The sequence below is a fragment of the Echinops telfairi genome, unplaced genomic scaffold, assembly GCF_000313985.2.
Source record: "Echinops telfairi isolate 266 unplaced genomic scaffold, ASM31398v2 ScPeMD7_443;HRSCAF=831, whole genome shotgun sequence".
Taxonomy (NCBI): domain Eukaryota; kingdom Metazoa; phylum Chordata; class Mammalia; order Afrosoricida; family Tenrecidae; genus Echinops; species Echinops telfairi.
The window spans coordinates 13,928,422-13,942,844 of record NW_022104341.1 but is presented as its reverse complement, the minus strand read 5'-3'; the positions used below and the strand labels follow the sequence as shown (position 1 = coordinate 13,942,844).

Genomic DNA, 14,423 nt, shown 5'->3' with positions numbered 1-14,423 from the left:
AAAAAGTACACTGAAATGCTTTACATTTGATAGAATTTCCTGGATTTCCGATACGACACATTTAATCTATTTGAAAATGACAACAAACCATAATTTCAAGAGGATCTGTGAATTTGCTTTTGTTTACTCACCTTCTCTCCTGCTTGACCAGAAGGACCAGGATCTCCAGTTGGACCAGCCCTACCTTTGGGGCCTTCAGGGCCATCTTCTCCCCTTGGGCCTAATTGACCAACTTCTCCCTGAAACCCAGAGCGACAGCATTCTTGTAGATTACAATATGTTTAGAGATTGAAAACAGAGATCGCAGTTTATCAAAAAGGCAAATTCTTCATTTCCTCATTTGTTGACTCATTTCAATTTATGACAAGGACTTTTAAAAGCACTCATTGGCTTCCTCGATCATTTCACTACTGGAGCTCCAGTGATCATGTCACAATCAGAGCGCAGGCAGTCCTTTTTAACAATTCCATTACTGACTATACTGACTACAATTGGTATTTTGAAAACCTACAGAAGCCAGATATTATTGGGTATCATATTAAAATGTTTTCAATACATTTTTATTACAATCCCAAAACAAACCCCAAACCAAAACAAACTAACTCCATTTGAGTCAATTCTGAATCATATCTACTCAATAGGACAGGGAAGTACTGCTCTGTAGGATTCCTGAAACTGCAGTCCTTTACTAGAACTGCCAGCCCTGTATTTTGTTGGATTCACACTGCTGACTTTTCGGTTATGAGCCCAATGCTTAACGCTCTGTGCCATTGAGATAACAAGATCCAATTGCACAGTAAATCTAGAGCACCTAGGCCCATCTTTCTTCATCAGAGTTGCTGGGAACTTTGCAAGCCATCCTGAGTTTAGTAGTCCACGTTTTTCTGATAGCACCTTGCCGTAAAGACAGATAACAATAAAAATTACGATTGGATAACACCTTTGGACATCAGAGTTTGGAAGTCGAGAAGCTCTATTCTGGACTTTCAGATATTAGAAGCTAACTGAGCATGGAGGCCTTATTTGCTATTTATATATGGTTTCTGAGATTACAAATCTTTACGGGAGCAGACAATCTCGTCTTTTCCAGTGGAATGGTTGGTGGATTTGAACTGCCATTCAACCTTCGAGGTTCGCAGCCCAGTGCTTATCCCATAGTGACATGAAGGCCCCTTACTAGATATTCCAATATGTCAATTGTTGCTTCCATGAGATACGCAGATTTCACATACTGGAAGGTAATAGATTATACAAAACTGTCCTTTTTTCTTAGATTTATTAGATAATATTATGTTATGTAGGAAATAACCATTCCCACAAAATGTTGAATTTGGTTTAGGTGACTCATCTTCTTTGTTTTCTGGACATCTTTTACCAGAAAAGATCTATTCAAATTTTCAAGACTACCATATAATGAAAGCTGTAGATATGTAGTTTCCAGACAGTGTACTTTATTATATATGGCAAATTTTAACACAAACCTAACAAATTTAACTTATTTTAAATGCACAATTTTCTACAATTGTGTCAAAACCCCTACATAACTATATCTATAAAATAGGCATGTATGAAATAAAATCTGAAAAATGAATTTAATATAAAATCTCAATAATTTATAATATATAATTTCAATAAAATTGAACACCTGATATTCATATAAAAACTTAAGTGAGTCACTCTCTGGTACTATCTGTATTTGGCTCATCATTCTGCTAACCATAGGAGCTGTCAGCAACCTGCCACACTGTCTACAGACTGGTTCATATTTATCTTTTTATATATTTTAAATATATATATGTAAATATATGCACACATATGTAATTAATATTTTCATATATATAGAATTTACTCTAATTTACATAAATTAGTGCATATTTGCTTGTTACTTACTCTGTCACCTTTAAGACCCATATCACCTTTGAATCCTGGAAACCCATCTTCACCCTAAAAAACATAGTATTAGAGTAGATAATCAAACACACAGAGAAATCTAAAATATGAAGAGATAAAATATGAGAACAGGTAATTCATGAAATGGTGATGAGAAAACCATTATCCTAGCATCTTCTCATTTTTCAGAATTACTGATTAAGGTACACATAATTTTTCCATAAAGAGGCTCAAAAAATCTTCTCTATCTCTGGTGGAAAATCTATTCTTTCACATGTATATTGTGTATTTGGCTTTCATATATATATATTGTTTATTTGAATGAAGAAATAATCTAAAAATTATTTTAATTTTACGCATGCTTAGGGTTCCCAACGAAAATTTTTTTACTCTTAATTTGCTTATTTGTACCTAAATTTTTATAGTGTGCATCAATGTTATTAGTTCAATTACTCTAAATTGAAATCTCTTTTTAGTTAAAGAATAAAATATGACCCTTTTGAAATAAATGATAAATGTTAATCTCAGCAGTCTTATCCTTTTTCATGAAGTCTGACTCCAATTCCCATCCGAGTTGTGTTAGTTATTCCAGCCACTAGCCTGCAACCTGCAAATTCTGTTCTGTGTCCACTGAGTGATGCTTTATGCCTCAGCTCAAAATTCTACTATACAATTTTCACTGTCTTCAATATTCTCATCCTAAAATTATCTTCTTCATTTTGTGTGGATCTACTAAATATGTTGTAGCAATGTGCTATCCTGAATTTAATATTGTTCTGTTTTTTCCTACAAAAAACACATGAAAAGAATCATGTCTAATTAACATCTGTAGCTCCAGTCCCTAGTATATTTTGACGCTCATAACCATGCTTAGAAACCAGTCATATTCTGTAGCATCATAAGGGTCACTCGATGAACCCTGTCTCAGGACTCAGAGAAACTGACCCTAATCTCCAGCCCTATTTGTTGGGCCGCCGAACTCAATGACTGGTTTCCACATCTCAACCCTGACCTCTGCCTTTCCCTGCCAGAGCTCCAGAACTGAGAGGTCCTTAACTCTGACTTTGAACACAATCTCTCATCTCTAATCCAGTCTTGGGTTCGCAGGCTGAGGTAACCTCATAGGCTGGTCCTGCTCGGGATCCTTAGCAGACTGTCTTGACCCCGCTAGGCATGAGCCTGGGTCTGAATGTGGGAGGAGAAGTGAGCTAGTTAGGGTTTGTGTCAACTTGGTGCATCTACGGGAAAATATTGGTGGAGCCCAGCTTTCAATCAGGACCCAGCCTAGTGATGACTCCTCAGGGGTGTGGCCTCTTTAGAAGGGAATCTATGTAGGAAGTGTCTCTCTTTATCTTGCCCTTCTACTTCCTGCTTGCTTGGATCCTGTGTCTGGCTTATAGGGCCAGTGGCTCATGTGGCCTACCAACCTGGAACTGTCAGTGCCTTGCCATGTTCCTGCCAATCTTGGCTCCACATGACTCAGTGCCCATCAGTCTGAGATCTCCCAATCCCATGCTCACCTTCCGACTTCATCAAATGGCAGCTATGCCAGTTAACATCTTACCCCAGGCTGCTTCTTAATATAAACTTGTCTTGATCAAACGTATTTTATATATGTATATGAGTGTCACTGTTTTGCTTCTCTAGAATATCTAGCCTAATACATTAATTTATTCCTTTTTGTGTAATTTTTACCTTTTCATTTTTTTCATGTGCTCATGTGCTTTGGAATTACAAGAATTACTAATGCCATTTTTATTAAAAATTAAAAACTAAATGAACAGAATTTTAGCCTTAGGGATATAACACAAGTAAGCTGGGTTTATTAAAAATGTTTTTTTTTGTTATAAATAACTACCAGGGATATTTTTATAAAAAGTAATACATTTCTCTTAAAATTGTATCAAACTTTTAATAGTCAGTCATTGATGTCATCTCATCTGACAGTGTCACCTAGTATGGCCCTCAACCCCCTATTACACCAACTATTGTTCATTCATTGGTCTGAGTTTGAAAAGGTTCAGAGAATACCTGTAATTATGAAAATATGTGGCATGAACCTGAAAAAAGCTATTCCAACTAACAGCTTGCCTCTCTCAATGTCACAGTGTCAATTCTGACTCATAGCGACCCTACAGCTTGCCTATTCCTAATACTTCTCACGAGCTTGGAAGTTTCCTTTTAAACAAAAACATGATGTTTACAACATTCTATGGGTAAAAAAGACCTCTAGTTAATATTACTTCCTATGGACTGGATAATGGGGCAATGGTAAACTCTTAGAAACCGAAAAGGACCCCTTGACTTCCTATGGACTATTTCTTCATTACCTTATCCCCAGTGAGAAGGTAATTGCACAGTTGCCAGCTTGAGTTTAAAGAACACTGAACTCTACATCTGAAAATCAGTAACAGTTTTTAGGATTTTACCATGCATTGTTTTTAAGAGGAAGAACTCAATGAACTGATACAATTTCTATCAATTCTTTGTTTTCAATACAGGACTAATTAAAGAAAGAAATCAATTGACCCTTAATCTATTAGGTATATCCTTTGAATAAAGGCCACTTTGAAAACAATTAACACTATCAAGTTACTGAACTTTCTAAATTATCAGATGTCAATTGAACCTGTTTAAAAAGGAAGCAGTTTTATAAAACATAAAACTATATAAATATATATTTAATATAGGATTATATTAATTGGAAGTAACTTAATAGAAATTGGTTTGTTTTGGTGGTTTTATTTCTTTTATTGGACAGTGTTGCTTAAAGACTAAGGAACAAACACATTTCTGAAAATTTGGAGACCATTAGCTCTGGACAGTTGGTTAATTTGATATTTCCCTGTTAGTTAACAATGTATTATATATGAAAGATAAGACACTTTTCACCATTCTCTTTTATCTCTCTATAGAAAAATGATCAATTATATATAATACATACTCAGAAAAAATAAATGCATTTAAAATTCATTAGTAGTTTGTAATAATAGAGCTTAAAATAGGGAAAATCATTATCATTTTTAAATCCCATTAACATGTATGTATAATTTCTCTGAATCTATAAAATAATATACTTCTTGACTGATATAGAATAAAAGCTTAGAAAAATAGCTTGATGAAAAATGTTTAACCCTCTCCTTTGTACTTCAAATGAGGCTCAGAGGAAGTGCCCTGTCTTCCTGAGCCTGCATGCTTCATTGCTGTTAGGTACTGCCAAGTCGGTTCTGATTCAGAGCGACCCTCTGTACAACAGAACAAAAGGCCATCATCACAATGGTTCTTATGGCGGCCTGTGTCAGTCTGGGTAAACTAGGGAAACAAATCCACAGAAACTCATATATATATATGAGAAACTTTTATATAAAGGGTAAGTGTACATTAAGAAAGCATCCCCAACTAGTGCTGTCCAAGCCAGTAAGTCCAACATTAGCCCATATGTGCGACGCCAATCCACAAAGTCCTCCTCAGTCTCAAAAACACACCCAATGATGCTGACTGCAGGAGGAAAGTCGAGTCAATGAGCGTGTAAGCATCTCAGCGCCGGCAGGGGTCTCCACACGGCTGCTCTAGCACCCATGGCTGCATCCGGGTAGGTCCATGTGGCTTCTCCTCAGGGATGTCTTGCAGGAAGTGAGCCTTTCCAGCTGAAGCAGGGAACTGGCTAGGCAGCTGCACCCTGGTCCGACCATGAGACCCAAGAACTAGAAAGGTGAGGCTCACCCTCACTGAGCCATTTATCTTTCCGCCCTTCAATTAACCCCATATGTGTTTATCACCCAGGTTGGCACAATAAACCTTAACTACCTCAGAGCCCATTGTGGCAGACACTTTGTCAATCCATATTGTATAAAATCTTCTCTTTTTTAGCTGCTCCTTTGGACTGCTAATTGCAAGGTCAGCATTTGGGAAACACCACTCCTGAGGTGAAAGGCAGGGCTTTCTACTCTTATAAAGAGAGTTCATTTTGAAAACTCAGATAGGAAGTTTAACCTGAGTTAGTAAAGTCTCGATAGCAGTGATTGTGTGATTTTTCTTTGTGTTGCTCTACATTGCCTAGCACAATGTCCTTCCGGGACTGGTCTGTATTGATAACATGTCCAAACCCTTTGACATGAAGTCTCACCCTCCATCCGCTACAAAAAATTATGATGTGCTTCCTTCAAGATAGATTTGTTTGTTCTTTTGCAGTCCATGGTACTTGCAAACATAATTCAAATGCATCTATTCTTTTTCAGTCTTTTATATTCACTGTCCAATGTCACATGCATATGAGGCAATTGAAAATACCATGGCTTGGGTTGGGCACACCTTATTCCCCAAAGTAAAAGACTTGCTTTTCAAGAATTTCAAGAGGTCTTATGAAGTAGATTTTCTTAATGCTATGTGTCTTGTGATCTCTGCAGTACTACTTCCATGAGTATTGATCATGGATCCAATCATGAGAAAAACACTTGATTACTTAAATATTTTCTCTATTTATCATAATCCTACCATTTGTCCAGTTATGAGGATTTTACTTCTCTTTACTGTACATTGAATTTTAATTAATACTAAAGGCTACATTATTGTGAGAACTAAAAATTGAGCACATTGATACTCTTCTAAAATGTTAATTTTTATCTCCATATCTACTCCATATCTCCTCAACCATATACAAATTAAGACAACAATTAAACTCAAGTACTCCTATACAGGAGAGAAATACTTTTATTTATTCTCCTGTGTGACTTTTAGTTACTTCTTCTTAACTGTAATTTTATTTAGTATTGCCATTTCTCAACAATCCCTCCTACTATAAGATAATCATATTCCCACTTCAATAAAACTCATCTTTTATAAATGAACCCCATCAAATTAAAACAAAAAACAAAAAAAAAACCCCAAACAAACAAAAAAGTGGAGGGCTTTAATTCCTGAGAAAATTTAATTGGTCATAAACATCATAACAAAAAATTAACTAACCTAACATAACAAGTTTAGTGCAGGCAACCTACAAATTATAACAAATTCAATACACCTGACCCATTAATTTGATCTGCTAGCAATTCAGCAAGGCATTATGCATCCTGAAATTCACCTGTGATGACCAGAAAGAAATGGCAGACCATCAAGATAGCTACTGTAATTAAAAATTCATTATTAGGAATGGATGCTGCTTTCATAAAAATTGATTTTTAATTGAATTTTTTGACAACTCCTATCATTTCTTAGGTTATTATCATGTCTACTGGTATCAATGTGAGGATGAAAGTTTTTTTTGCACTTCCTTGTAATTCATAGGGTGGACTAGCATCTTTGATTTTCATCAGCAGGTAGTAAAAATCCTCCTCACTTTAAGTAAGTAAAATGGTTTCCTCTATTTATCACAGTGTGTTAAAGAGCCTTTCCTCAGTTTCTTGGTCTATTTGCTTAACATACAAAGTGAGTAAGTGTGGTGAAAGGATATAGCCCTGACACACAGCTTTCCTGTAAAATATCGGTGGCATAACTTCTAGCATCACCACACCCATCAGCCACCACACCACAGTATGACAAACAGACAGAATTTTGGATGTTGACCACAGAATCTTTCAATGCTGACATTCAAGGTTTCCATTGCTTTCTCAGTTCTTTCAGTTTGATAAATGCTGAGTATGCTCTTCTCTCTTAGATTTTAACTCCTGTTCACCGAATCATGATAATAGTTCAGTTTTCTCCAGCTGTCTTTGTGATTTAAAAAAACATCAAAACTTTTTGTTGTGAATTAGATGGATATTTACGGAGCAGATCGTCAACTTTATATTTCACATTCATAGACTTTCATCTCGTCCACTGTTCCTCATGCACCTTCACCCCCTGCTTTCTCCTCGTTTCTTTTTCGGGGTCCATTCCTCCTTCTCCTCCGGCCCTTGGCATGATGTCCTGGGATAAATGCTGTCACTTGATCTCAGTTGCTTAGCTTTCTTTGTGTCTGTTTGTAACCATGGGGTGGGCTCAGCTCCAAAGCTGAAGGCAGACAGAGCCATGCTCTCCAGGCTCCCCATCTGTCTCTCGCCATCCAGCAAGTGGCCTTCTTCATGACTGTGACCTTTGTTCACCAGGACTTTACAAGAGGAGGCGTGTGGACCAATTGCTGTGGTAGCTGAGAACCATCTACTTCTGCTCTCAGGGTTGTAGATACTGATACTGTTGCACTAATGGTTTCCATGTAGTTTCAGATTTTCATTACACCTATTTCCTCCCATCTGTAACACCGCAATAGTTGTATCTTAGATTGCTGCCCACAAGCATATCAATCTCAGTTGCTATTTACCCAACTAAGGTGCCAGACACTGTGTTTGTCAATTACGTTGTGCCAATAGCGCTTGGTGTCCCCTGAGACTACAATCCTAATCCCCCAGGCTAGTGACCCATTCCCTCCAATGAGCTTGTTTATGTCTATGAAGAATTCACTTTGCCTCCCGAATGCCCCACCACAGCCATGTATATATTTGCAGCAAAGCTAAGTAGACAGAGACAGCCTTTCTCTGTCATCGGCATATACACAAATAGATCTTCTCTGTCCTAGCTATATATTTTCCGGGGTAAACTCCCATTCTCTCACCTATACCTGTTCAGCCTGCATGTCTAGCTAAGCATCTATTCATAAAGCACCACTATTGCTGGTATATTTCCTTTTATTATTATTTTTGGTAATTTTCAGGTACTAGTATTTGTCTCTGTTGCCTTTAAATTCTATAGGCCTCCCAGTGCCTTTCTTTCTTTCTTCTTATTATTTTTACCAACCTTCCTCTTGTGCATATTATATTCCCCTTCACTTTACTCAAGCAAATACCTATCTCCCTCTAACCTGTGACTTCCCCTCCTTCCCTTCTATTATCAGCCCTGGTCACAATCAAAGCATATTCCCTTTAGTTTCACACCTTTGTCATCATCTGTTAAACTATCATTATATATCGGCATTTCTTTCTTTAATTTTAGGTACTCTAGGTTCAAGAGCAAGTTTCAGAATCTCTTCAAACAATCATTTTGATCTTCTCTCTTGTATTGTCTTTTTAAATGACCTCTTTTTATATCACAGCAACACACAAGCCACCATACTACAACAAATAGACAGAATACTAGCAGAAGTGAGGAGCGGTTGCCATTAATAGTCCATGTATCAAATCTATAAGTATTGTATCGTATAAATCGTATGTGTTGCTTATTATTTTTTATTATACAGTACTTTATAGTCAGAATCAAATTATAAATCTGAGTGACATCTTTCTCTTTGCATAATATTTGAAGAATTTGGTGGCATAAACTCATATTAAATATCTCTTTTAAGACACTTGAAATGTATATTCTTCCCTTTAAGCCAAATATATTATAAATGATTGTAAAAACTAGGATTTCTTCATGCACAGTATGAGGAAAGTTCTTTTCATCTACCTTTCTCTGGTTTCAATCTTTATTTCCTTCTAATTAATTATTTTGCTTCCCAGGAAGCTATCATTAATCCTAATTGATTTAGAGTAGTTTTAACTTTCTTTCTTTTTTTTTCCCTGCTCCTTACCCACGCCCTCTAGTTTTAACTTTCATGCAATGCATTTCAACTTAGGAATGTTGCAAAAGAGGGAATAAATATTCCTCTGATATTCATAAACTTAAATATTGTTCATCCACTCTAGAAAATCTATTCATATGACTAACCCTATGACTCACAAAAGCTAGACAAACGTAAGATAACACCCCCCCACTCCACCCCTGCTTTATGAAAACTCTGTTTTGTTTTATAATTCAACCATCACCTCAGGATACAAGGCATTATGTTTTAAACAAAATAAAATTCAAGACATGTGACATGAAATTGGACTAGTATTTTCTGGTAAGAACTCAGTATATCTGAGTTTTACAAAGAAAAGCTCCATTGAATAAAAGTTTTCCTTTAAATGTGTGGCAAAGTCAAATCATCTAAATGATAATAGTTTACCTTTTCACCTTTAGAGCCTTTCAGACCTCTGACACCATCTGCTCCCTGAGGAATAAAACAGAAGGATTACGTCACGATAATGTTTGCTCTGACATCCATCAAATAATGTGAAAACCACGCAAAAACATTTACCTTGACTCCCCGAGGACCAGGGTATCCAATAGGGCCCTGTGGGCCAGGAGGACCCTGAAAAATAGTCACTGCACTTTAATATACACTACCACACTGGAAATATTACTCATTCATATCCTATACATTTACTAAATCATCTACAGGGTCTGATATTTCTCTACTATTAAATTTTGTAACAATTTCTTGGATAGCTTTTAATATTTGTTGTTAGATTTGGTAAACACAATATGTAACCAGAACTGCCCACTGAAACAGTATAAGGAGGCTTCAAATAGCTCAGGGTGTGCAGTGGTTATGCATGGGTCTGAAATCCACACAGTCAACAGTTCGACAACCTCAGCAGCTCTGTGGTAGAAAGACAAGGCTTTCTACTCTGGTGCACAGTTACTGTCACAGAAACCTAACGGCGTCACCTTGAGCCAGGGCTGACTTGAAGGCAATGCAAGAGAGAGAGAGCGAGAGGGAGTTCAAAATGTTTGGGGGAAAAAATTCCACTACCATTTAATTCCATTTTTCCACAAGCATTTTGAAACCCTTTGTATGATGAAAATTATATATATTTTCCATATAGGTTACATTTTATTAATTTACTTAAATTAATAAATATAGATCATATAATTTCAGTTACTATGGTAATGTTGAGAATTTTCATATCACTTAATACGTATGTATAACTAGCCACTCTAAGTAAAATTCTTTGGCCCTGCCAATTCAATTGAAAACACTATTAATACTGACTAAGCATTTATTTTGTTATTTTCAAGATATATTGATAATTAAATTGCTGTTAAATATATGTTCCCTTGTATTAAACATTAATAGGAAGTAGTAGGTTAGTATTAGGCTAACATAAGCATTTTAATTGACAATCATTTTTTGTTTATTTAATTGCCGTAATTTATATGATCACTTATTGATCATAGAGTATATATGCAAAATGTAAATATAGTCCTAATCACAGCAATAATCTTAAAAACAGGGGAGCTAATTTAATTTATAGACTTCTAATAAAAACTTAAATTTATCACAGCCATGCCTGTCTCTTAGACCCATGGAAAAATGACTATGGGAACAGTTTTTGTGTTTAAATGTTAGGACACATTATTGACAAAATAAACAAACATATGCAAGTAAAGAAGGACTGCAAGCTCCTGTATGATTTTAATCTTAGAGGAATACACCAATAACCACATGAAGGCATTTTGTTCAGGAATAAATTAGCAGAGCCTGTAAATATATACACTGTGACGTACCAGGGCACCTTTATCTCCAGACTGGCCTTCTTTCCCAGGGTGGCCCTAGGTTGAGCAAGAATAGACAGTGGTTAGAACACGATGATTAATCTGTTCTTTTTGTTGTTGCCTTTATTGATTGACATGCTACACTTTGTGTGTTAAAGAGTGAGGTTGTATTGCATCAATGCATTTGGCCATAAACAGTCTTAGAAGTCGTGACTCTTGGAAGGAAATACTGTATAAGCTAATATTTGATGCATGTAAAATCACCAAATATGACAAATCTTGGGAAAAGCTAACCAATCAAGATACAGTAACAAATTAATAGTCATTAAAAATGTGACTCCAATCTCCAATGGGTCTTACATGAAATTACTGAGTTTAAATTGATTTTTATTTTTCTCATTGAGCTACTGATTATGTGTGGCAATTCAAAAAACAGCTATGTAATTGAGACATTCAAAAAGAGAAAGATAAAAAATATGAAGAATATTACCCATTTTACTGAAACTTGATTAGTGAAAATGTACAGTGATATCACAATTAAAATGAATAACAACAAATAGAGGCAGAATTAAAACTCCTGTATCTTAGGCATTACACACTTGAAAAAGTGCTTTGAAGGGGGAAAAAATAACTAGACATTTAAAATACAACTGTGGATATTTCATCATTATATTTTTATAACTACTAGAAGACTACCTTAAATAAAAGTAAATTCTATTTTTCTAGAGAAGAAGTGAGTTCCTGAAGGCTAAGAAATTTCCATGGAAGAATTCTGAAGATATTTACACAGGATGAGAAACTTCACCTGAACTGTTAAAATATGTCTAGTTTGGAAAAGAGGATAGGACAGTGGAGAGTGCTTTCTGTAAAATACAGAAAATAGGAAAGTCTTAGAGATGGAAAACTTTAGAGCATGGTGAGAGAAAAGCAAGGAGATCTGTCCGCTGACGGTTTATGGAGAAATTGGAAAATAGGAGGTTGGGGTAGCTTCTGGTGCAGAATGCCAGAATGAGTTTATCCAGAGGCCACTGTGCGCTGACGAAAGGTTTTGCAATATAAAAGTGACATGATGACGTGGAGTTTTACTGAGATCAATGTTTAAATTACTGGCCACATTTGCTTTTTTTAATGACTTCACATAGCTATTTCCAAAACACATGTAAAATTGATTGGTGAAGATAATATACAGAATGTTTAATGACCAGGTAATTGTTACTTACAGGGGGCCCATCCGCACCAGCAAGCCCAGCAAGCCCTGGTTTTCCTTGTGGTCCCTAATCAAATACAAAAGGAATCTTTTATTAAAAAATAAATAGTAAAGGAAAATCTCGAAATTTGTATAAATAGGAATATACAACAAATAAAATCATTGCATCATCATTTTCTACTAGAAGAGGAAAGTTTCTTCATAATTAATTAGCAAATCGCCTGGAAGAAATGACATAGAAACATGAAGAGAAATAAATTTAACAGCTGTCAAAACATACTTGTAGTTAGCCAGCTTAGTATTCCTATATGTGTCTTTTTAATAAATCATAGCTGTGCTTTTGGATACCACAATAAACTAGAACTTAGGTGATAAAGGAGAACATAAAATAAAGGTCTGGAATAAATTGACTTTCATAATTAAAGAAGAAAGCAAAGGATATTATCATCAATAGCATCAATAGGTGACAATTCAAAAACATACTAAATAACAGATTTTAAAAACTAAGATATATTAAAGTATTTCAAGAAACCCGAATTGTAGTGTGATATAGAAGGATAAATCTAATATTTTGATGTAAAAAGAGTATACTATTTAATATGGAAGAATCAAATAATGAAAAAGTATCTTGCCATTTAACACATTAATTTGATGCATAAGCAAAAAAGGTTGAGTCTTATTTAATTTGGCCATTGCTAAGTTTGGCACATGGTAAAAGTCATTTTTTGCAAGAGATAAACCCTTTCTGGGAAAGGAAACAAAATTTGTGAAAATAATCAGGACACTATGTCTCAGACAATGAACCACTATTGTTTCTGCTCCAGTATTACCCAGGATTCAGACAGAGTTGAAAGAGCAAGGAAAAATCAGCAAGCCCAGATGACGGACACATTTTAAGGATTTCCCATTCTCAGAAATATATAGGCAAGCATTGTATCTATATTGAGTGATATTATAGATTTTATTCTAAGAAAGTATCACCTAAAACACTATATTATTTTATATGGAAGTGTGCACACTTTATAACTGAGATTACAGGGATCTCACACAGAGGATTTGAAACTTCAGATCCTTCACTTCACTTTGGGAAGTTATTTAGTCAAGGTTTTTTAAAATTATGTAAGGTCGATTATAAAATAATATGTATTTTCATGTTCATATTTGCCTGTCACTAATTTTTGCTTCCTAAACAGTTATCTTATTTCATATACATGTATATATGTATATATGTATATACACACACACCCACACACATATATGAACACAGAACTACTTCACTATATTAACAGGATATGTAGTAGATGCAAATGATTTACTAGAGAATACTAATGGATTATTTTGTTGAGATATACTTGTAGGTAGAAGAGGGAGATTAAAATCAGATCATTTTCCAAATCAAGTTATAATAAACCCTTCTATTTGATAATGCAAGAGCTATAAAAGCAGAAAGTTATTCATTTCCTAATTACTTGAGGCTTCCACAGAGGGGAATACATTTGAATGGAGGAAAGAATGAATGAATTTCATATTTTTCAACATTTCATAAAGAAGTAAACTAGACCAATTGTTGTTAAAATGATTATGCTTTATGGTAATCCCAGGTGGGTAGGAATTGAATTGATTTCTATAGAGTTTCAAACCTATGACATTTTGGAAGCAATCAGTAGGCCTTTTTCATAATTACCTTGGGAGGATTCTAACCAACCACCTTCCCAATAGTACTAAAAGATTTAATGTGTTGCTCAATTAGAAACTTCCTCAGATTTAATAGGGTAAGTAAACTGAATTGAGTGTTTGTATGTAGTGTCGGTGCAGTATCCACTTTCTATGAATAGTTATCAAAATGCTTGGGGAAATATTTTAAACAATGTTAACCTAAACTCAGCTCTTTTCCAATATCTCCAAAGGCCCTGTCTTTACATATTATTATTTTTTATCTTGCTTCTCATGGTGTAGTACACTTGCTCCATGGAAGAATGGTGGTGCTTTCTACTCC

The 14,423-nt window shown here is 35.3% G+C and overlaps 1 protein-coding gene across 1 annotated transcript in view; it reads right to left on the bottom strand.

Moving 5' to 3' along the window:
- COL11A1 (collagen type XI alpha 1 chain) overlaps positions 1-14,423 on the bottom strand; it is a 227,649-nt gene that overhangs the window by 113,340 nt on the left and 99,886 nt on the right. The window contains exons 24-29 of the mRNA XM_004699558.2: positions 12,441-12,494; positions 11,233-11,277; positions 9,980-10,033; positions 9,848-9,892; positions 1,891-1,944; positions 132-239 (exon numbers count right to left, since the gene is read on the bottom strand). Coding sequence (XP_004699615.1) covers positions 132-239; positions 1,891-1,944; positions 9,848-9,892; positions 9,980-10,033; positions 11,233-11,277; positions 12,441-12,494 — 360 coding nt within the window. The remainder of the gene's footprint in view (positions 1-131; positions 240-1,890; positions 1,945-9,847; positions 9,893-9,979; positions 10,034-11,232; positions 11,278-12,440; positions 12,495-14,423) is intronic.